The following is a 17,578-nucleotide window of genomic DNA, read 5'->3' as shown; positions in this document are numbered from 1 at the left end:
TAGTTACATAAAATGATAAATATTGCTTACCTTTAGAAGTTACGAATGCAGATCTTTCACGTCTATGTATTTGTAGAATTATATCACTCTACTGGAAAAATAGATGGGCGCAGCAACGCGCACCAACCATGATCTAGTACATGACAGTATAACCGCACCTAAAGCGAGCTTTCTCAGCGATTTTGGGTTTCTGGCCGTCCGTTTTCACAATCTGAACATTTTGGGCCGTCCGATCTGGTGTCCACAGTCATCTCTCCCGCATGTGTTAAATACTGCGCCAGCTGTCCTAATGGGCTGCTGCTCTGGGGGCCGAAATGGAGCACTCTGGCAAATTGGGCCTGTTCTGACCACCGCAGCCCATTTATCTGACGAAGCGACAGCCCATTTATCTAACGAACCCCGATCCCCCCATCTTCTCTGACCTCCCCCGATCTGCCTTCTTCCCACCGCCGCCGGCAGTCAAGCACCTCCCGCAGCCACCGCTAGCCGCTCCACCCACCGCCACCGCGCGCCTCCTTTCCTACCATGGCTGTGCCCCAGCATTCCCACTCCAACGCGCCTCCTTTCCTACCACGGCCGTGCCCCAGCATTCCCACTCCCGCGCGCTGCCCCCAACTACCCCGCGTGCGGCGCCCCGCAAGCTGGATAAGCGACGACGAACTACCACCTTCCCGACGATCTGGATAAGCACCATGGTACCTCATCTGCTTCCCTTCAGGGTCTTCACCCATCTCGATAAGGCGAGGCGCTCCTGGCGGCGTGGGGAGGGAGTTGAAGCAGCAGTCGCCGATGGCGGGGGCCGCGGTGCGGGAGGAAGGGGAGGTTGGGGCGGTGGGTCCGCGTTAATCTCACGCGAACGCCGTCGTCATGGCTGCAAGGCGGCCGGCGCTGATGCAGCCCACCCACTACGACCTCCGGTTGCTCGTCAGCATCATGGGCGTGCCTCTCGCGTCTGTACGGTCTGTACATGTGTGTGCCGCTCAGCCTCTCTCGCACCTCATGCTACTGGATTTCCCCCCTTTGCTTTAGATTTTCTGAGTCTTGTGTTCGATGAAATGCTCGATTCAAATTTCTTCTTGATGTATATGTCTTATTTCTCTCCTTCAATTTATGGCATGCATACTGTATACAATTTATTTCTCATGATTACAATGATGTAGGGGAATAAGAATTGAGCTTGTTAGGGGAGGACCATGGTGAGGCTGCAGCCCAGCCATGGCTTCCATTGGTGTTCATTATACTGACTGTTAATTATACTTGGTATCTCATTGTAGGGAGAAGCTTTCATTCATCTAACTTGAACTGACTAGAGGGAGCATTTGTGATGAGAAGTAGAGAAGACGGCCATAATGTGTGTCTGCGCGCTCCATTCTTTGCTCTAGGCAAGTCTCTCTTCCCGGTGAAGACTTCATATAAATTGTTTCTGTAAATAATTTAGGCTTTGATTACCTTCAATGTACACGTCATGTGTTTGATGCAACGCACAACAGGAATCATTGTACTCAACGGTCTCTATTTTGGCTATAGCTGATTCAATGTGTCATGTTTTTAACCTCAATATCCCATCTTTCAAACTGATGTTCATGTGAAGCTTACCATAAAACTTATGTTTCACGTGCAAGTATGTTGGCTTGAGAAGCATCAGAACTAAAGGTTGATTATAACCAAGTGTAAAGTGTGAGTCTAACAACCTTGATATTCTGTGAGGTCAACCTGGTGTCATACTACTTAATTAACTCATTGTGTGCCACCATACCCCCGGTTGCAGTACCCATGACTTTAGTCCTCACATGTCGCATGCCGCGGCTTCTGCCGCCTCACTATCTTCACCTTGTTTGAGAACTGGCCAACCTCACGGAACCACAGTAAGCTCCTTAATGTTCTCCTCCTGCTTCTTCTCCCCATTTTATTTAGTCCTTGATACTAAGATTTACTAGATTCAACGCTAAAGTCCGTGTAGTTGTACATGCTTCTTAGAATATCCCAAGTACCCATATGCATGCTGATGTTCAACATTTTGCTGCAGACTTGCTGCATTATCATATAAAGTTTATGTTATCAACCCTCTCCTACTAATGTAATTGTATTGGTTTGGGAATAGTACGGTGATGGTCCTGGCAGACAAGGAAACTTAACAGTGCACATTCATTAATTTTTAGTTGCATGCTCATCCCTGAGAAGCTCAACAAAAATAACACCATGTGAAAACATTCTTGTATATAAATTTACAGTATACTCCGTATGACTTTCAGTGTTTGTGCCCAGCAAGTGATAAAATTTAATAAGTACGACAGCTACATGTAACTTTCTCGTTGTATATTTGTTATTTTTGCACCGAGTTTAACATGACTAGATGTTTGATTACTATTGTGTACAATAAAATAGAGGTTTAGGTTGTTTTTGTTGGTTGATTTTTAATATAGTATGTGCATGTGCATGACAGTCAAATTATATACATGTTGTGTTCCAGTTTAATAAGTTGGTCTTGATGCTAATTGCTAAATATGGAACTTTACCGGAGCTGTCGAAGTACTATAAGGTAACCAATGACAATGTTGATCCGGATGTAGATGGTAGTTGTGGAGGTCATTTTGGTACTTAATATATAAGTTGCTTTTCTTTCACTTGATATAGGAAATTGGAAAAACTTGTGGCAAGTTATCACTTCTTTTGACAGCGTCCAGTTTGAAAACAACAGAAATTCTGCTTGGGTTACTACCTCGCCTATATTGTGATACTATGGCTAGAGGCGGTGATTACCTCTTTAGATAAGAATAGGCCTCCTTGTACCTCAGCAAGTAAATGGTGTCAATGGCATTCTATTTTATGGTGTTGTAAGTTTCTTCAAAGATGTTGATATATATTCTGCATGACATTATACTGCTCCGCTTATTAAGCATGCCTGTGTGTCACATTGATGCCTTAACCATATTTATTTACTCTGCCAAGTAGTTGTAAACTTGTGATCGAATTAACTGCTCAACTTAAATGTTATTAAGTGTGGTACATGTCTATACTAGTTTGATTGGGACATTTGGAGAGTCTACAAAATATTAAGGTATCTTATTTTTTTATATGCACAGAGCTCTCATCGCGATAATGAAGCTTATAATTCAAGTTTGATATCTCACAAAATTCTATTCCTAAACCTCTTGGTACATGCAATCGCTTATTGATCAATATATTGTAATTATCACTTTTTGACTCTTATCAATTATTATCACCCCTTCTCTAATTATTCAACAGTTTTGAAACTAGGCAATTATCACTTCAAGAATACCATCAACTGTTAAGCTACCAGTTAGATGTGGATGCGATAAAATAAAGAAAATGTGCATCTTGTGATGGGACATAGCAAACGATCTGCCATCTGCCTAGGAATCCTAGCTGATTAGAATCTGCATTGTGAAGTAGACATAGTACTATTTACCACATCTGTTTCACCGGACTATTCTCCTAAGAGCAAGTATTGGGGCTTATCCAAAAAAATTAGTTAGTTGTTCTTAAATTGCAATAAACTCATTTTGCATTCATTTTTTATGTTTCGTGCCACCATAAGTTACAATTTTCTATTCATTCTATTGGTAAAATGGATGGGCGCAGCAATGCGCGCCATAAATGATCTAGTAATTGCATAATTGCACTCCATTTGCCGATATGGAAACCTTTTTTCTTTAAACCTGCCGATATGGAAACGTGAGGCGACACGTTCGTTGGATTTGACGTGTGTTGATCGCAAAGATGGAACGGTAGAAGTCCGCACGTACTTATGTACAACCTACATCTCGCCTCTCCACTTTTGTTCCCGTATCTCCCATGCATTCCTCGCCACCTTTCTACATCCCTCCTCTTCCACCCAGCTCGCCTCAGACATTGGTGTCACGCTCCGAGCCTTGCCTTGCCTGCGCCCCTCCATGAATTTTGTCTAAACTTTTTTTATTGGCACGATATTTTGTCTAAAAAGCTTCAAACATGACCCCAAAAATTGAACATATACAGTTAATGAAATTAGGAACTGATCGTCTCAATGAAACTGTGACACCAATGTGCATCTTTTATTTAGAGGTTATTTCAAATCGAAGCACCGTTTTGTTCAATAGAAGGGATTAAGTGAAGGAGACTAAGGTTGAATAGTCTTATTCGACCGTTTCCTCTAAGCCAAGGTGAGAGATGCTTGAAACACCAGGCTGTGCGGGCAAAACACTAAAGACCAGCATCCAAACAGGTCAAACTTGGCCTCATTAAAGCAACACCTTATCGATCAATTGCTTCACTGGCTCTCTCCCACACTCGATCGTGTTCGTTGATAGTTTGACCGTTTAACCACTGATCATTTAACAGTTGCCAATTTGACCCTTTGATCATTAGACTATGTTGACCGTTGACTTTTCAAAGAATTTGAAAAGGTTCACAAATTTGCAAAACTTTATGAATTTTAAACAAAATCATGCATTTGAAAAGGACCGAGCTACAAATCTGATATCAAATTTTTAAACATGCCAAATCAAAAAAAAATGCAGCAAATTACATGCCGCAAGCCTGGCAATTCCCTTCAGCAAGCAAGGCAAATCTTGGCATGTTCAGTTTTTTTTTAGGATTTGCCCTGTTTTCTAAAGGAAATTGGCATGCTCGCGACAGGTAATTTGCCATAAAAACATTTAATTTGTTATGCTTAAAAATCTGATGTCAATTTTTTAGCATTTTTGTTTGAAAAATAGTTCACATATTTGAAAAATGTTCATGAATTTAAAGAAATTTCATGGATTTAGAAAAAATTCATGAATTTTAAAATAAAAATTCATGCAAATTTAAATGAAAAATAAAATTAAAAAAATACCCGAACAAAAGCCGGCAAAAAAGGGACAAAAACAAAACACAGAGAACCGGCCACCAAAAAAACGCTACAAGGACCGCACTACGCTACTCTCATAAGTGGGCCGGCCCGTTGGTGAGGGTGTGTGCCAACATGGCCGAAATAAGGTTTTGTACCGTACATGGCCTAACTTCGTCTACGAGGATCCATGCAAAAAAAAAAAAAACTTCATCTTCGACAAAAAAAAAAATAGTGGGGGTCCTCCTTCTGGAGTTTCAGAGAGTGCAAATTGTTGGGCCATACCCCAACCCGCGGCAATTCCATGCGATTGTTTAAAATTATCATTGAAAACGACTGTGTTTCTTTTCCTGATGAAACTTTGAGGAGGGCACAACTTATTACTTCATGGTAGGAGTACATGAGGATGTGGTAGCTAGTCCACAGTCCACACACAGTCTTAGACAGGAAGACATTCCGGGCCGGCAGCGTTGCATGCTACTGGTGCTTCCCGTGTGGCTGCCTCCTCTCGTCGGCGATGAACTCGAACAGGCTACCGTCGAAGCAGCGGCGAATAGCCTCCCTCGGAAGGTTCCCCTCCTCGTCCTTGGCGAGCATGTACAGAAGCATCCACTCCCCCTTGCTCGCCACCCTGAATCAACAAGTACCCATGGATTTATCATTAGAACGAACACATTTCTGCCGTTTGACCCGAGAGAATGGAGCAGAAAGTAAGCGTGCAAATGGTCCAACGTGTAAAACGAAATCAGACCATCCAAATGGGTCGTTCGCCTGCCGTTGGCCGTCGGTCATCATCCAGATCTCCCGGAACGTTAGCTTATCCGGCGACGAGCGGGCGTTCTTGCTGAATATGTTCTCGAAGTTCACCGGCATGTACCTATAAGCATTCACAATCGCACATATATGCCGGTCATGTAACTAGCAGATCACAGACCATTCTTAGCACTACTAGCAGAAAGTGTTTGATCAGTTACATACCTTCCCTCGGAGTCATAAGTCGCGGTGTCGCTGCCATGTTTGGCCATGTGGATGTTGTCGATGTAGATTGGGAACAGCAGAGATGGTACCCAGCTCTGTGTCCGGAGCGATGAAAGATCAGATGAAAATTAAGTTGCTATATAAGATGTCGATACACAATGGGGTATGTCCTATCAGCCAGGGACTGTGGAGGATGTTCGTCGAGCTAAATTTGACCATTTCGAGACTTACAGGCAGAGTTGTGTAGCTCAGAGTAGTATGTATGCCTATTGCGATGAGGACGGACACGATCATGTTGAAGCCCAGTGCCCTCAGTCCTGAAACCAGTGCGATATTACCAACAACGAACACTTTTACTGGCTGCTCAACATGCTATCCGTGGAGGAAATTAAATTTTACTGGCTGCTACAACTGACGTATGTAACTCAAAGTTTACCTCGGTAAGTTTCCCATGGATAGATGACGCCGTCGCCATCCATGTCGAAGAAGGCGACATGCTGCTGCAGCACGCTCCTCTGCTGGTGCTGGTGACCGCCCTCCTTGCTCCCTCCAGGATGGTACACGTCCGGCGCCACCAGAGCTCGGGCCAGGTCTGCATGTCACGGGCCTGTAAGAATTCGCCGACCGGGGCAGCAGGGGAGGAATAATCGAAGAAGAATCACCCACAGGGCTTTGGGATGTGCTTCTCCAGGTCTGCTCGGACGGGCCGCCGGGCCGTCACGGGAGCCCCCTCGGCCACCGACGACAGCTCTTCTTCCCCGGCCGCCCTTGCCTCCTCCGCCATGGCGCTCGGCTCGATCGCTGTCTCTGTATCACACCGTGCGTTGTGGAAGGATGAATGGTGTGTGTGGGTGGGTGAGTAAATTCTCTGGCCTTGTGCTCTTCTTATACGGGGCGAGGGCAAGGGCGGTGCCGCCGCGGCAAAGCCCGGCGGAGGTGTGTGCCGTGTACGCATATGGTTACGCGCGCACCCCGGGGAAGGGATCAGTGTGCTGACTCGTCCGTCATGCGGGGCACCAAGCTTCGCTGTGCCGCTCGGGTGGCCAAACGTGGTGGCACTCGTTCACGACTTAGTTGTGGGCGCTCTGCTCAGCAAAGGGAGCGCTAGACGGCACCGCTGGTTTGGCCCGTCTCGCAAAAGTAAACGATAGGTGTCACAGGGTATCGTGGCGTGACGCCGTGGAAAAAACCACGCCGCTCCGGCCTACACGGGTTCACGGCTCCCTGCGGTCTGGCATATAGAGCGCGCCGACACGATACGTCCAACGATATAACACAACTGATGAAGGAAGGAAACTCGTGTTAAAAACGATAGTACGTATCAGACAACTGGTGAATGATTTCGAGTGCGTGTGAATCTCACCTCGACTGAGGCGTTTTTCCCCTGCCCTAGCCGTCGCCAGAACCAAGCGATTAGGGAGGCGGATCTTCTTCCACCGATCTCCACCGGTCAGGACGTTGGCCCCCTCTCCCTCCGGCTGCTACTCCGGCAGCAGGAGGGAGGGGGACCCCGTTTCTCCCTCTATAGTTATGGTTTGGATTTGTAGGTCATGGTGCGTTGTTGGGGTGGTGGGAGCGGAGTCCGGACGAATAAATCTGTCTTAACTCTACTCCGACACTAGCGGTGCTCATCATGGCGGCGTCTCGGAGTTAATGGCATCGTGTATTTGCCGATCCTTCAGGTCGGCGGCGTTAGGGTTCATGGATGGTGTCAGCGAGGCGGCGGTGGTGGCTCCATCAGGCGTGTCTCTCCTTCTGCTCTATCCCCATTGCTACGGCGTTATCTCCGACGTCATGGTGGAGCAGGGAGGTTTTGTCGTCCCGGAGTACGCGCAGACAGTTGTCTATGCAAGTGACAGCTGAAACATGGTGCATCTTGTGCTGGGTTTGTGGTTGAAGGCTGACAGTTATGGTTTCCTCCTCCGGCGTCATAGTCGTGCGGGGGTGTCAGTTCTAGAGTTCGATGGCGTGTCCGGGGACATGTTGCCCCGGTCTGATTCTTTCAACGGCAATGGTTTTGCTTCAAGCAACAACTTTTGAGGTCCGTAAAGCTGTTGACCAGCGATGGAGGCGCGTCGAGCTCGTGTGAAGAGGTGATATGTCTCCTTTTTCTTAGTGGAGAGGGACAGACGCTGGTCTTTCGCATAGGATTATCCTATCTTTTCAGTCCTGTAATGTCGATGTTTATGTGTCTTGTAACTAAATATTTATTTTATTAATGAGACACGTATTATCATGCAAGAAATAAAAGAATCTCATCTTGACTACATGCTTTACGTAGATCGTTTTTCCTCTAGTCCTGACGGTTGGAACTGAAGGAAATATGCCCTAGAGGCAATAATAAAGTTATTATTTATTTCCTTATATCATGATAAATGTTTATTATTCATGCTAGAATTGTATTAACCGGAAACATAATACATGTGTGAATACATAGACAAACATAGTGTCACTAGTATGCCTCTACTTCACTAGATCGTTTATCAAAGATGGTTATGTTTCCTAACCATGGACAAAAGAGTTGTCATTTGATTAACGCGATCACATCATTAGGAGAATGATGTGATTGACTTGACCCATTCCGTTAGCTTAGCACTTGATCGTTTAGTATGTTGATGTTGCTTTCTTCATGACTTATACATGTTCCTGTAACTATGAGATTATGCAACTCCCGTTTACCGGAGGAACACTTTGGGTGCTACCAAACATCACAACGTAACTGGGTGATTATAAAGGAGTACTACAGGTGTCTCCAAAGGTACATGTTGGGTTGGCATATTTCGAGATTAGGTTTTGTCACTCCGATTGTCGGAGAGGTATCTCTGGGCCCTCTCGGTAATGCACATCACTATAAGCCTTGCAAGCAATGTAGCTAATGAGTTAGTTACGGAATGATGCATTACGTAACGAGTAAAGAGACTTGCCAGTAACAAGATTGAACTAGGTATTGGATACCGACGATCGAATCTCGGGCAAGTAACATACCGATGACAAAGGAAATAACGTATGTTGTTATGCGGTTTGACCGATAAAGATCTTCTCAGAATATGTAGGAGCCAATATGAGCATCCAAGTTCCGCTATTGGTTATTGACCGAGAATAGTTCTAGGTCATGTCTACATTGTTCTCGAACCCGTAGGGTCCGCACGCTTAAGGTTTCGATGACAGTTATATTATGAGTTTATGAGTTTTGATGTACCGAAGGAGTTCGGAATCCCGGATGAGAACGGGGACATGACGAGAAGTCTCGAAATGGTCGAGACGTAAAGATCGACATATTGGACGACTATATTCGGAGTTCGAAAAGGTTCCGAGTGATTCGGGTATTTTTCGGAGTACCGGAGAGTTACGGGAATTCGCCGGGGAGTATATGGGCCTTAATGGGCCATACGGGAATAGAGGAGAGAGGCCAAAAGGAAGGAGGCCTGCGCCCCCCCTCTGGTCCGAATTGGACAAGGGGGGCAGCCCCCTTTTCCTTCTCCCTCTTCTCCTCTTTTCTTCTCCAACAAGGAAAGGAGGAGTCCTACTCCCGGTGGGAGTAGGACTCCCCCCTTGGTGCGCCTCCTCCATAGGACGGCCGCCTCCCCCCTTGCTCCTATATATATGGGGGCAGGGGGACACCCCAAAGACAACAACAATTGATCCTTGAGATCTATTAGCCGTGTGCAGTGTCCCCCTCCACCATAGTCCTCCTCGATAATATTGTAGCGGTGCTTAGGCGAAGCCCTGCGACGGTAGAACATCAAGATCGTCACCACGCCGTCGTGCTGACGGAACTCTCCCTCGACACTCGGCTGGATCGGAGTTCGAGGGACGTCATCGAGCTGAACGTGTGCTAGAACTCGGAGGTGTCGTAGTTTCGGTGCTTGATCGGTCAGGCCGTGAAGACGTACGACTACATCAACCGCGTTGTTCTAACGCTTCCGCTTTCTGTCTACAAGGGTATGTAGATTACACTCTCCCCACTCGTTGATATGCATCACCATGATCTTGCGTGTGCGTAGGATTTTTTTTTGAAATTACTACGTTACCCAACAGTGGTATCAGAGCCTGGTTTTATGCGTTGATGTTGTTTGCACGAGTAGAACACAAGTGAGTTGTGGGCGATACAAGTCATACTGCTTACCAGCATGTCATACTTTGGTTCGGCGGTATTGTTGGATGAAGCGGCCCGGACCGACATTACGCGTACGCTTACGCGAGACTGGTTTTACCGACGTGCTTTGCACACAGGTGACTAGCGGGTGTCTGTTTCTCCAACTTTAGTTGAATCGAGTGTGGCTACGCCCGGTCCTTGCGAAGGTTAAAACAGCACTAACTTGACGAACTATCGTTGTGGTTTTGATGCATAGGTAAGAACGGTTCTTGCTAAAGCCCGTAGCAGCCACGTAAAAATTAGCAACAACAAAGTAGAGGACGTCTAACTTGTTTTTGCAGGGCATGTTGTGATGTGATATGGCCAAGACGTGATGCTATATTTTATTGTATGAGATGATCATGTTTTGTAACCGAAGTTATCGGCAACTGGCAGGAGCCATATGGTTGTCATTTTATTGTATGAAATGCAAACGCCCTGTAATTGCTTTACTTCATCACTAAGCGGTAGCGATAGTCGTAGAAGCAATAGATGGCGTAACGACAACGATGCTACGATGGAGATCAAGGTGTCGCGCCGGTGACGATGGTGATCACGACGGTGCTTCGAAGATGGATATCACAAGCAAAAGATGATGATGGCCATATCATATCACTTATGTTGATTGCATGTGATGTTTATCCTTTATGCATCTTATCTTGCTTTGATTGACGGTAGCATTTTAAGATGATCTCTCACTAAAATTTTCAATAAGTGTTCTCCCTGAGTATGCACCGTTGTGAAAGTTCTTCATGCTGAGACACCACGTGATGATCGGGTGTGATAGGCTCTACGTTCAAATACAACGGGTGCAAAACAGTTGCACACGCGAAATACTTAGGTTAAAACTTGACGAGCCTAGCATATACAGATATGACCTCGGAACACGGAGACCGAAAGGTCAAACGTGAATCATATAGTAGATATGATCAACATAGTGATGTTCACCATTGAAAACTACTCCATCTCACGTGATGATCGGACATGGTTTAGTTGATTTGGATCACGTGATCACTTAGATGACTAGAGAGATGTCTGTCTAAGTGGGAGTTCTTAAGTAATATGATTAATTGAACTTAAATTTATCATGAACTTAGTCCTGGTAGTATTTTGCAAATTATGTTGTAGATCAATAGCTCGCGTTGTTGCTTTCATATGTTTATATGTTCCTAGAGAAAATTGTGTTGAAAGATGTTAGTAGCAATGATGCGGACTTGGTCCGTGATTTGAGGTTTATCCTCATTGCTGCACAGAAGAATTATGTCCTTGATGCACCGCTAGGTGATAGACCTATTGCAGGAGCAGATGCAGACGTTATGAACGTTTGGCTAGCTCAATGTGATGACTACTTGATAGTTTAGTGCACCATGCTTAACAGCTTAGAATCGGGACTTCAAAGACGTTTTTTTGAACGTCATGGACCATCTGAGATGTTCCAGGAGTTGAAGTTAATATTTCAAGCAAATACCCGAGTTAAGAGATATGAAGTCTCCAACAAGTTCTATAGCTAAAAAGATGGAGGAGAATTGCTCAACTAGTGAGCATGTGCTCAGATTGTCTGGATACTACAATTGCTTGAATCAAGTGGGAGTTAATCTTCCAGATAAGATAGTGATTGACAGAGTTCTCTAGTCACCATCACCAAGTTAGTAGAACTTTGTGATGAACTATAGTATGCAAGGGATGACGAAAGCGATTCCCGAGCTCTTCATGATGTTGAAATTGATGAAGGTAGAAATCAAGAAAGAGTATCAAGTGTTGATGGTTGACAAGACCACTAGTTTCAAGAAAAGGGCAAAGGGAAAGAAAGGGAACTTCAAGTAGAATGACGAGCAAGTTGTCAGTCCCGTGAAGAAGCCCAAAGCTGGACCAAAGCCTGAAACTGAGTGATTATACTGCAAAGGAAATGGTCACTGGAAGCGGAAATGCCCTGAATATTTGGTGGATAAGAAGGATGGCAAAGTGAACAAGGGTATATTTGATATACAGGTTATTGATGTGTGCCTTACTAGTGTTTATAGTAGCCCATGAGTATTTGATACTTGTTCGGTTGCTAAGATTAGTAACTCGAAACAGGAGTTACAGAATAAACAGAGACTAGTTGAAGGGGAAGTGACAATGACTGTTGGAAGTAGTTCCAAGATTGATATGATCATCATCGCACACTCCCTATACTTTCGGGATTAGTGTTAAACCTAAATAAATGTTATTTGGCGTTTGCGTTGAGCATGAATATGATTTGATCATGTTTATTGCAATACAGTTATTCATTTAAAGTCAGAGAATAATTGTTGTTCTGTTTACATGAATAAAACCTTCAATGGTCATACACCCAATGAAAATAGTTTGTTGGATCTCGATCGTAGTGATACACATATTCATAATATTGATGCCAAAAGATGCAAAGTTAATAATGATAGTGCAACTTATTTGTGGCACTGCCATTTGGGTCATATCGGTGTAAAGCGCATGAAGAAACTCCATAAAGATGGATTTTCAGAATCACTTGGTTATGAATCATTTGATGCTTGCGAACCGTGCCTTTTGGGCAAGATGACTAAAACTCCATTCTCCGGAACAATGGAACGAGCTAGTGACTTATTAGAAATAATACATACCGATGTATGCGGTCCAATGAGTGTTGATGCTCGTGGCGGGTATCGTTATTTTCTGACCTTCACAAGATGATTTGAGCAGATATGAGTATATCTACTTAATGAAGCACAAGTCTGAAACATTTGAAAGGTTCAAATAATTTCAGAGTAAAGTGGAGAATCGTCATAACAAGAAAATAAAGTTTCTGCAATTTGATCACGGAGACAAATATTTGAGTTACGAGTTTGGTCTTCAACTAAAACAATGTGGAATAGTTTCACAAAATCATGCCACCTGGAACACCACAGCGTAACGGTGTGTCCGAATGTCGTAACCGCACTTTATTGGATACGGTTTACCACTATCGTTTTGGGGTTATGCATTAGAGACAGCTGCATTCACTTTAAATAGGGCACCATCAAAATCCGTTGAGACGACGCCTTATGAACTGTGGTTTGGCGAGAAACCAAAGTTGTCGTTTCTTAAAGTTTGGGGCTGCGATGCTTATGTGAAAAAGTTTTCACCTGATAAGCTCGAACCCAAATCGGAGAAGTGTGTCTTCATAGAATACCCAAAGGTAACTATTGGGTACACCTTCTATCACAGATCCGAAAGCAAGATACGTTGCTAAGATGGATCCTTTCTAGAGAAGGAGTTTCTCTCGAAAGAAGTGAGTGGGAGGAAAGTAGAACTTGATAAGGTAATTGTACCTTCTCCCAAATTGGAAAGTAGTTCATCACAGAAATCATTTCCAGTGATGCCTACACCGATTAGTGAGGAAGTTAATGATGATGATCATGAAGCTTCAGATCAAGTTACTACCGAACCTCGTAGGTCTTCCAGAATAAGAACCGCACCAAAGTGGTACGGTAATCCCATTCTAGAAGTCATGTTACTAGACCATGATGAACCTACGAACTATGATGAAGCGATGATGATCCCAGATTCCGCGAAATGGCTTGAGGCCATGAAATCTGAGATATGATCCATGTATGAGAACAAAGTATGGACTTTGATTGACTTGCTCGATGATCAGCAAGCCATGTTAAATAAATGGATCTTCAAGAGGAAGACGGACACTGATAGTAGTGTTACTATCGACAAAGCTTGACTTGTCACAAAAAGGTTTTCGACAAGTTCAAGGTGTTGACTACAATGAGATTTTCTCAACTGTAGCGATGCTTAAGTCTGTCCGAATCATGTTAGCAATTGTCACATGTTATGAAATCTGGCAAATGGATGTCAAAATTACATTCTTTAATGGATTTATTAAAGAAGAGTTGTATATGATGCAACCAGAAGGTTTTGTTAATCCTAAAGGTACTAACAAAATGTGCAAGCTCCAACGATCCATCAATGGACTGGTGCAAGCATCTCGGAGTTGGAATATACACTTTGATGAGTTGATCAAAGCATATGGTTTTATACAGACTTTTGGAAAGGCCTGTATTTACAAGAAAGTGAGTGGGAGCTCTGTAGCATTTCTGATATTATATGTGCAAGACATATTGTTGATTGGAAATGATATAGAATTTCTGGATAGCATAAAAGGATACTTGAATAAAAAGTTTTTCAATGAAAGACCTCGATGAAGCTGCTTACATATTGAGCATCAAGATCTATTGAGATAGATCAAGACGCTTGATAAGTTTTTCAATAAGTACATACCTTGTCAAGATTTTGAAATAGTTCAAAATGGAACAGTCAAAGAAAGAGTTCTTGCATGTGTTGCAAAGGTGTGAAATTGAGTAAGAATCAAGACCCGACCACGACAGAAAATAGAAAGAGAATGAAAGTCATTCCCTATGCATCAGTCATAGGTTCTATAAAAGTATGCCATGCTATGGACCAGACCTATTGTATACTCTGCCCTGGTTTGGCAAGGGAGTACAATAGTGATCTAGGAGTAGATCACTAGACATTGGTCAAAATTATCGTTAGTAGAATAAGGATATGTTTCTCGATTATGGAGGTGATAAAAGAGTTCGTCGTAAAGAGTTACATCGATGCAAGCTTTTACACTGATCCAGATGACTCTAAGTCTCAATCTGGATACATATTGAAAGCGAGAGCAATTAGCTAGAGTAGCTCCGTGCAAATCATTGTAGACATAGAATATTTGCAAAATACATACGACTCTGTAATATGACAGACCCGTTGACTAAACTTCTCTCACGAGCAAAACATGATCATACCTTAGTACTCTTTGGGTGTTAATCACATAGCGATGTGAACTAGATTATTGACTCTAGTAAACCCTTTGGGTGTTGATCACATGACGATGTGAACTATGGGTATTAATCACATACAGATGTGAATATTGGTGTTAAATCACATGATGATGTGAACTAGATTATTGACTCTAGTGCAAGTGGGAGACTGAAGGAAATATGCCCTAGAGGCAATAATAAAGTTATTATTTATTTCCTTATATCATGATAAATGTTTATTATTCATGCTAGAATTGTATTAACCGGAAACATAATACATATGTGAATACATAGACAAACATAGTGTCACTAGTGTGCCTCTACTTGACTAGCTCGTTTATCAAAGATGGTTATGTTTCCTAACCATGGACAAAAGAGTTGTCATTTGATTAAGGGGATCACATCATTAGGAGAATGATGTGATTGACTTGACCCATTCCGTTAGCTTAGCACTTGATCGTTTAGTATGTTGTTGCTTTTTTCATGACTTATACATGTTCCTGTAACTATGAGATTATGCAACTCCCGTTTACCGGAGGAACATTTTGGGTGCTACCAAACATCAAAACGTAACTGAGTGATTATAAAGGAGTACTACATGTGTCTCCAAAGGTACATGTTGGGTTGGCATATTTCGAGATTAGTTTTTGTCACTCCGATTGTCGGAGAGGTATCTCTGGGCCCTCTCGGTAATGCACATCACTATAAGCCTTGCAAGCAATGTAGCTAATGAGTTAGTTACGGAATGATGCATTACGTAACGAGTAAAGAGACTTGCCAGTAACAAGATTGAACTAGGTATTGGATACCGACGATCGAATCTCGGGCAAGTGACATACCGATGACAAAGGGAATAACATATGTTGTTATGCGGTTTGACCGATAAAGATCTTCGCAGAATATGTAGGAGCCAATATGAGCATCCAGGTTCCGCTATTGGTTATTGACCGAGAATAGTTTTAGATCATGTCTACATTGTTCTCGAACCCGTAGGGTCCGCACGCTTAAGGTTTCAATGACAGTTATATTATGAGTTTATGAGTTTTGATGTACCGAAGGAGTTCAGAGTCCCGGATGAGATCGGGGACATGACGAGGAGTCTCGAAATGGTCAAGACGTAAAAATCGATATATTGGACGACTATATTCGGAGTTCGGAAAGGTTCTGAGTGATTCGGGTATTTTTCGGAGTACCGGAGAGTTACGGGAATTCGTCGGGGAGTATATGGGCCTTATTGAGCCATACGGGAATAGAGGAGAGAGGCCAAAAGGAAGGAAGCCTGCGCCCCCCCCCCCTCTGGTCCGAATTGGACAAGGGGGGCAGCCCCCTTTTCCTTCTCCCTCTCCTCCTCTTTTCTTCTCCAACAAGGAAAGGAGGAGTCCTACTCCCGGTGGGAGTAGGACTCCCCCCTTGGTGCGCCTCCTCCATAGGCCGGCCGCCTCCCCCCTTGCTCCTATATATATGGGGGCAGGGGGGCACCCCAAAGACAACAACAATTGATCCTTGAAATCTATTAGCCGTGTGCGGTGCCCCCCTCCACCATAGTCCTCCTTGATAATATTGTAGCGGTGCTTAGGCGAAGCCCTGCGACGGTAGAACATCAAGATCGTCACCACGCCGTCGTGCTAACGGAACTCTCCCTCGACACTCGGCTGGATCGGAGTTCGAGGGACGTCATTGAGCTGAACATGTGCTAGAACTCGGAGGTGCCGTAGTTTCGGTGCTTGATCGGTCAGGCCGTGAAGACGTACGACTACATTAACCGCGTTGTTCTAACGCTTCCGCTTTCGGTCTACAAGGGTATGTAGATTACACTCTCCCCACTCGTTTCTATGCATCACCATGATCTTGCATGTGCGTAGGAATTTTTTTGAAATTACTATGTTACCCAACAGGAACCCTAGCTGCCGCCAGGAGGTCAATCTTCTAGCGCCGTCCTCTGGCGGCTCCCCTGACTGGCGACATCGGTCGTCGGTGGTGAGGGGGGTCACCGGATCCACGCGTGTGGATCATTTTACTCTCTCGTAGTCTAGGTTGTTAGGTTGTTCATCGACTGTCTTGGCTTTGGCAATGACAGTGACGACGCTGAATAAAGATTCTTCAGATTCATCCCTGACGAGGCCTTCGGTCCTATGGTTGGGGATGAATTAGCAAACCAGTCTGTTCAAGTAAGGATGGTGTGGTGACGGCGGCATCCTCGTGGTGGACCTGTGTCCTCGGGCTCCGCCGTTGCGACGGCATTTGCTCCAGCGTCGGCGCGGAGCTTGGGAGGTAGTCCAGAAGCGGATGCAGATTATGGTCTGCATTGACGACATCTGGCAGACGGTACGTGTGCTGAGTTCGTGGTTCGTGGATGGCAGGTATGGTTTCCTCCTTCGGCGTCTTAATCGTGGTGGGGTGCCTGATCTGGAGTTCGACGCTGTGTCCGGGTGTTGCCCCGGTCTGATTCATTCAACGATAATGGCTTCACTTTTGGTGAGCCACCTTAGAGGTCCGCAAAGCTGCATATCAGCAATGGAGCCGCATCGAGCTCGGGTGAGGAGGTGATCCGTCATTCTTTTCTTCGGTGGCTGCTATGGTGGTGTCGGAGGCAGGTGACGGGAGTTGATGTGAAGCTCAGAGATGTTCTTCTATCTTTTCAGTTTTTTCATGTCAGTCCTTACATGACACGCACGCTTTATCTCCTTATGTCGTACACCTCTAACTAGCACCTAGCCGATCCCCTATCCGTCGTAAGGGAGTAAAATTTTACTCATTTCCCAAAACTTCTTCCTAAATTTACTCCACCGCTTGGCAACTGAGTAAAGCCGCGCCTTCCCCGTGCACCCC

At 44.4% G+C, this 17,578-nt stretch overlaps 1 protein-coding gene across 1 annotated transcript; it reads right to left on the bottom strand.

The window, feature by feature from the left end:
- Positions 1–5,141: 5,141 nt before the first annotated feature.
- Positions 5,142–6,693, bottom strand: LOC119368065 (peroxygenase 1-like). The gene is made up of 6 exons (XM_037633425.1): positions 6,476–6,693; positions 6,246–6,401; positions 6,041–6,126; positions 5,810–5,904; positions 5,583–5,708; positions 5,142–5,462 (listed from the first exon to the last, which is right to left on the bottom strand). The coding sequence occupies exons 1-6, from the start codon at positions 6,591–6,593 to the stop codon at positions 5,309–5,311; spliced, it is 735 nt and encodes a 244-aa protein (XP_037489322.1). The 5' UTR covers positions 6,594–6,693; the 3' UTR covers positions 5,142–5,308.
- Between the last annotated feature and the right edge of the window lie 10,885 nt (positions 6,694–17,578).

This window comes from Triticum dicoccoides, chromosome 2B (genome assembly GCF_002162155.2).
Source record: "Triticum dicoccoides isolate Atlit2015 ecotype Zavitan chromosome 2B, WEW_v2.0, whole genome shotgun sequence".
In the NCBI taxonomy this organism is placed as follows: Eukaryota; Viridiplantae; Streptophyta; class Magnoliopsida; order Poales; family Poaceae; genus Triticum; species Triticum dicoccoides.
Note: the sequence above shows the minus strand (reverse complement) of the source record. Positions and strands in the feature narration are given on the sequence as shown.

Coding starts and splice junctions, on each gene's coding strand:
- LOC119368065 (XM_037633425.1), bottom strand. CDS start 6,593: ATGGCGGAGGAGGCAAGGGCGGCCGGGGAAGAAGAGCTGTCGTCGGTG. Junction 5,905..6,040: donor TGAGCTACACAACTCTGCCT/GTAAGTCTCGAA, acceptor CTCCGGACACAG/AGCTGGGTACCATCTCTGCT. Junction 5,463..5,582: donor GCGAACGACCCATTTGGATG/GTCTGATTTCGT, acceptor TTGTTGATTCAG/GGTGGCGAGCAAGGGGGAGT.